This window comes from Ctenocephalides felis, unplaced genomic scaffold, assembly GCF_003426905.1.
Source record: "Ctenocephalides felis isolate EL2017-DRISC unplaced genomic scaffold, ASM342690v1 CF-g0.4_SCAFFOLD_03572, whole genome shotgun sequence".
Lineage (NCBI taxonomy): Eukaryota > Metazoa > Arthropoda > Insecta > Siphonaptera > Pulicidae > Ctenocephalides > Ctenocephalides felis.
Window position 1 is genome coordinate 25,441,371 of NW_020539726.1, and position 7,141 is coordinate 25,448,511.

General features: G+C 28.0%; 1 protein-coding gene across 1 annotated transcript in view; it reads right to left on the reverse strand.

Annotated features, from left to right (window-relative positions):
- LOC113388303 (zinc finger protein 91-like) overlaps positions 1–6,767 on the reverse strand; it is a 43,588-nt gene extending 36,821 nt beyond the window's left edge. Inside the window, exon 1 of the mRNA XM_026625699.1 lies at positions 6,491–6,767. Within this exon, the coding sequence (XP_026481484.1) occupies positions 6,491–6,767 (277 nt within the window). The remainder of the gene's footprint in view (positions 1–6,490) is intronic.
- Positions 6,768–7,141: the final 374 nt, after the last annotated feature.

Genomic DNA, 7,141 nt, shown 5'->3' on the forward strand with positions numbered 1-7,141 from the left:
GGTTATATAAAAAGCATCTTTTAAAAATAATAGTACTAATATTCGATATAATAATAGTATCTAATATTCGATATAAAATATTTACTAATCACATCTATTGTCTATTTATATATTGCTTCAATCACAATATAATTTTTAAGCACCGCATATATTATATTATTTAAATATAGATATATATATATATATATATATATATATATATAGTCCGAGTATATAAATAGTAAATATATATAATGTACTAAACCATAATTCAATATTACAAGAATTTAAATGGTTTTTACATATTACATTTTTATATATTAATTAATAAATCAACTAAATCTTTAACAATCTAATAACATGCTTTCAGATATTTTTAGATAATTATCTAATGATGGTAACAAAATGATAACAAAAACACAACAAATTTTCATTTATACCATATATAGTATATATAACAAAATCTTTTTATTAATTTTGCAACTACTCATTGGTAAAGATACTTAATAAGTATTACTTATTATCTTCAATATTAAAATAACGAAATCATTCAATTATCAGCATTATTCAAATCCCGTCCATTACCTTTGTTAGAAAATCATCAAAAAATATCTAAAAGCATCGTATTAGATTGTTAAAGGTTTACTTAAATTTTAATTGGTATCAAATATGTGAAAAACTTTTGTTTTCTTGTAATTTAGAATTAATAACTTTATGTGGTTTAGTACCTATATTATATATGAAACCAATCATTTAAAGGTATTAATTCAAAATTACATAAACACAAACGGTTTTTGCACATTATTTAATAATATCAATTAAAACTTAAATAAACCTTCAAATTTACAATACAATACAATAATAAATAAAATTTTTGATAAATTTCTAACAATTGCAACAAAATAACAAAATTTACTTATATACCATATATAAATCGCAATATTTTTAATTTCACAACTTCTCATTAATAAAAGAATATTTTCAAGAACAAGATCAAAGTCATTGTTATAATAGTCATAAGTAGGATAGAGCGGGGCATAAAGACCCAGGGTAAAAAGTCCACTACCAATATTTTAAAAATAAGCAAAGAATAGAATTTTTAGTGATAATACTTTAAATTAGAAGGCAAAATAAATAGTGATACTATTTTAAATAAAAGGCAAAAGATGTGTACCCAGCCATCTTCATTATTCTTAATGATCAGGAGATTACGTATCAGGAGATAAACGGAATTATATCAATGTTCATTCCAGAAGTTGTTTTTTTTGTTTAGAGCTCTGGTAATTAGTTGATGAGGTGAAAGATGAATTGTTATTTTTACATTAGATTTTAAATTAGATTCAATGGTTTACATTACATTAGCAAAGGTGTAAACAATAAAAAATAAAAAATAAAGAAGTTTAAGAATGTTTTTTAAACCATTCAAATCGGTTGATCCGTGCTCCCGAAAACGTGGACGAAAAAATGCGGACATACAAAACACTCACACACACACATCCATTTTTTCGAAGTATGCCAAAATGTTCAGAAACCTTCAAAACGTGAAGATATGCAAAAAATTTCATTTTCGATTTTCGGCCAATTATTATAACTACCCTGCGGGAAGGTAAAAAAAAGATAAATTAAATTAATTCTTCTAGTCGAATGCATGTTAATTTTTTTTCGAAATACCAGATCAAGGTTATACACAATAAAATCTTTGTAACAAATGTTTCAGTATGTCTATCACATTGGTTAAATAATGTATCTGTTATTTCCTAAAATCCCCTTAAAATTAGAAAAAGACGATGAATGTGTTTTCTCCCTAACTGTGCCTATTTACCCCGCCCATAGAGATAAGATAAGCGGACAGCCAGGGCGCATACAGATCCAACATATTTTTCTAATTTTCAAGTCCCCGTCTTAAGGGAAGAGATTATAAATTTTAGAAAAATAGTAACAAAATATATTTATAAAATTAAGAGTTAATTGGAAATTTTACTGAACGTAGTTCGATAGTGGTTTGTTTCATACAAGTTATGTATTGTCATGAAATTCAGTATATTCACTGATATTCATATTGTAGTCCATTCATTATAGTAAGTTTACCTTGGAATTCGAGATACCCAGCTGTAAGTCTGTAAATACCCTAAAATAGCACCCTAAAAGTTGTCTCAAAACCTACATATGGTAGGATGTACGTGCCATATGTAGGTTCTGACACAACATTTAAGGTGCTATTTTAGGGTATTTACAGACTTACAGCTGGGTATTTCGAATTCCAAGAATCTTACCTAATTTAAGCTTAAATGACTGGACTATAGGACCTTTCTTTGTACCCCACACTTTCCTATATATTTTACTCTAAACCCTGTACAATATTTTTTTAATAAAATTAGTCGTCTTGTTAATTGCTGAAATCAATTCACAATTTAAAATATATCATTAAAAAGTTATATTTTTCTCAGTTGAGAATTTTTTGATCATCCCTAATATCTCTAAATTATATTCCGTCTACTGACAACCAAGTCCTGGTATCGTTAGCATGTTTTCGCCTAACATGTGCCGTCAAATTATCTTTCTGGTGACACTTGTAAGAACAGTGTCCACATTGAAATTGGGGTTCTTTGCCACATTCGAACCTCTGGTGCCTCAGCAGGTGCGTGCGGTACTTGTATGACCTGGTGCAAGCGTTGCAATGATGGACGCGGTCCAGCGCGGACCTTTGGCCGCCGAACAGTACATTTCGAGTTTGCCAAGCCAAATTTTCCATCCAGTAGAACGAATCTGGGAACAGAAATAAGGAAGAATTGTGTTATTAATAAATTTTAGCACAACATTCGACGATTAATATATTGCCCTTGATCGATTGATTATATCTTAGCCACCTGCAAATGGAAAAAGATGAATTAGTAAATGTAATTTGTGCAATTTTTATTGGTCAACTGATGCCGAATTGAACTCCTACTAAAGTGTGTAGTATATTTACAATGTTTGAGGAAAAATTATGTTATTTAAAATATATATGATTTAAAACTAATGCAACGTGAATACCAAGTACAAAATTAATATATAAATTTGAAGACATGATACTTTATTCAATTTAAAACTTAGCATAAATTCCTAAATATAATATATATTATAATATATAGTATATATACATATACACACATCGTACTTATAAGCAATTAATCTAAATAATATAACACAATATACTGGAAGAACACCCTTATAGACCTTGTGTTGGCTTAAAAACGATAATAAATCATGCGTTTATTTCACATTATTTTTAATTATATGGCGTTATAAGTTTTAATGCTGTCATTTTATAGAATATATATATACATGGTCTGTTCAAAAGTACCGGAATTTTCGTTTTTTCAAAAAAATATTTATTTATTCGTCTACATTAATGTGGTCCCCTTCAAAGTAGTCCCCCCCAGATATAATAACACGATGCCAGCGTTTTTTCCAATTTTCGAAGCACCCTTGATATTCACTTTTGATATGTCCTTGAGCACTCTCAGCGATTTTTCTTCAATCAATCGGGAAAACCGCCGTCCTTTCATGGGTCTCTTCACTTTGGGAATAGGAAAAAGTCACACGAGCCATATCTGGTGAATTTTTGCACTTTGCAACACTTTATTTCATTTTTTTACGCAAAATTTAATACAATTCTTTGACTTTTCAATTCTTCCATTGTAAAAATCACCGAGCTCAGAAAAACACGTCGAACCTTAGCGACTACCCACAGACAAAGTAAACAGTGAATATAGCTGAAAATTTCATCATACTTTAGGGCATGTATACCAACACAATAAAAAAAAATTTTGACAATCATACACTCCAGACCCGCGAAATTTATTTATTAGTAATTCCGGTACTTTTTGAACAGACCTCGTATATATATATATAATTATATAATATAAATAAAGTAAGCTAGCAGCAATATATATATATATATATATATATATATATATATATATATTCAATAGATAAGTCCTGGATTTTTTCAATTAATTGATTTTTTCTTTTCCGAACAGTAATCTAGTAATAAAAAACAATTTGTTTTTTGAAGATGTTTATAACGACGTTTCGGAACTAGATACGTTCCATCATCAGGATTATAAACCTGGCGTGTAAAGACTTAATAATTTTATATCTAGTTTAAAACAAACTAGGATTTTTGACTTTCATGCAGTAATAGTACAAGTTTGTATTATTTTCTTATATAATGTATAAAGAATATTTTTGAACTATTACTGAAACAAATAACAATTGCAGTGTGTTTATCATAATTTTACTAAAATATTCATTCATTATTAAAAATTTACTAAAAATATTTAGGAAAAAAATCTAACTATAAGTTCATAATTCGCAATTTTAAATTATTCAAAATAATTGAAATATTCAAAATTGACCCAAATTTATATAAACATTTGATTGTTTAAAAAATTTGAAATTAAATCTAAAAAATTACTACTCACAATTTACAATTAATTTAAATTTAATTTATTATTTACAATTCGATATTAAATTATATGTTTAAAAACATCAAAATTGTTTAAAATTTATATAAAATTTTGATTGTTCGTAAACATTAATATTGAATCTAAAAACTTATTATTTGTCTTATATTTGTTTCTAAGAGGACATGTTCGACCACTTTGATTACTTTTTCTGTAATTAAACCAGTTTAAGTGGCATTTTGTTCAAATCTAGTTGCATAAACTTCTCGATACGTAATAATCAACTTAACAATAATTCAGTTTTAGCTGCTGTAATTATATTATAAATAATAATTAATTATATTATAAATAAATTCCACTCGCGAAAAACTAATCAACACGAATCCTTATCGAGTTTCATCGAATGGATTTTGAAATTTTAAAATCGGTACAGACTTCTTTGAGAAAACTTCGATCTTAGCTCAAATTTCCGCTTTCCACACAAGCTTTCTCTTCTTTCGATATCAATCAATTCAGAAATACTTAAAATATGGAGAAAACATAAAATTAGCAATCTGATTTTCAAGCTACAATATTCTTCGGGAAGTTAATAATATCAAACGCTGTGTTTTTCAAATCATAACCATCTACAATTTAAAATATTTATATTGAACTTTATTTCCACTATGTCTTCTCTGTATGTGGTCTTGTAAATTACATTTATGATGGCACTATGAGGGCAATAAGGACATTTAAATTGTGGCTCTTTGCCACATTCGTAAACGCTGGTGCCTGGTCAGGTGTGCACGATTCTTGTATCGCCTGGTGCATTTGTCACAAGGGTGCATTACCACTTGATTGTGGCGATCGAAGTATCGGAAATCATTTGTAGAAAGTTATTTTTATCATAAAATATTTTATTTTTTTTAACACTCAGCCTCACGAAACCTGAAAATAAAAGACAAACGGGTTAAAAAATAGAATCGCTTTTTGGAACCTTCACTACTCATTGCAATTTATTGTTTTATATATATAGTCCACACATATATAAAAAATCAACAAAAAAGAAAACATATTAATAATGTAACAAACTTCCAGTAGTAGATATTTATTAATTTTTATGTATGGTTATTTTATATGATTATACATCATGTACCTGCTGATGATATATATGTATGATTATACATCATGTACCGCCTGCCTTCGGCCAGACTAGAATTTATTATATATAACGATTTTTTTACGATAATGTATAACAGAAATCAGTCAAATATAGTTAGGCCAAACCGTTGGGTTGGGTGTAGCAAAATCACAAGAACGCCCTTAAGTTCTGATGGCTATTTAAATACCAATAGAATAAAGAAATTATATGTCATTGAAACTTAAATTATATCTATATGTATTTCATGAATATTGGCACAAATGAGGAATAAATAATTATTAATTATAAACATAATAATCATGGATTATATAATGTACTACATAATAAAAATTAAATATATTTTATACAGAACTTTGCAAATTAGCATTTAAAGTTAATATTTAATATAGTACGTGTATAATTTTTGCAGCAATTTATAACAAAACTTAAACAAGGCACTTTATAAACTTTTTCAAATTAAATTTAATTGACCACTTTATATTTATTAACAGAACTTTAGAATAGACAGGTAAAGTTGATATTTAATATGAGTAACATACAAAGTTTGCAGGTATTTAGAAAAATAACTAACGGAGGCACTTTATAAACTTATAATGCCCACTTCAAACTTGTTATCAAAGTTTCTATTTTCTAAATATAAACTATTCTAAAAAAGGCACACATAATTATTAAAAATAACTACTTTTCAACTTAATAAATGACACTAAATAAATAATTTAATACAATATGAATGAAAACTATTATTTCTACATTACCAATAAATTAAATGATTAAAAGAATCGATCTCCATCAATAAAAAAAAAACGTATAAATCATTCCGTTTTGCAAGTGATGGGTATATTGTTTAGGTTAGAAGTTTCTTCAGTCTTGAGTGCAACTTTTTTCCTAAGTTTTGGGATATTATGCTTATTCATCTTCCTACCTCCAATGTTGTTATTAAGTGTGTATAATTCAACATTGGTATTCATATTTTCTTGTTTCACATCGGTATTATTTTTCACCTTTAAATTAGCTTCAACATCAATGTTCGATTGTTTTGGTTTAGCCAAATTCTTCTTAACGGATTGCATAGCAATTTTTGCAACATTAACCAAATTCTTGGCTTTTTTAGCTCGCTTCTTGACTTTGGAACCTTCGAAATTTTTCTTAAAGGAGGATACTATTTCCGAATTGGGATGTTTTGCTCTCAAATGTCGCATGAGTGTATAATGTGTTGCAAGCTCTTGTAGGCAAATGGAACAAAAAACTTTTTGAACCTTAACTGGCGTTGATGACCTCAGATCTATCTATTGTATGATTACTTTCAGTTTTCGCGATCGAGGTTGAATTTTCATTTTGTGGCAACAGCGTTAAGACTTCTTGGTGTTGTTTTTCCTGGAGATTTTTGTTTCAGTTTTGCTTCCGCTGCTACACATAAATTATTGCCGTTACTAATATCCTTCAGGAAACCATTCACTTCAACACAAGGCTTAACATCTTCTTCCATAAGCTAGCACGCTTGGCACCTCTGGTTCTTCTGGCAATGGGACAGGGTGATGGAACTTGATCAATTTTTTGTCTTAGCATCACCATC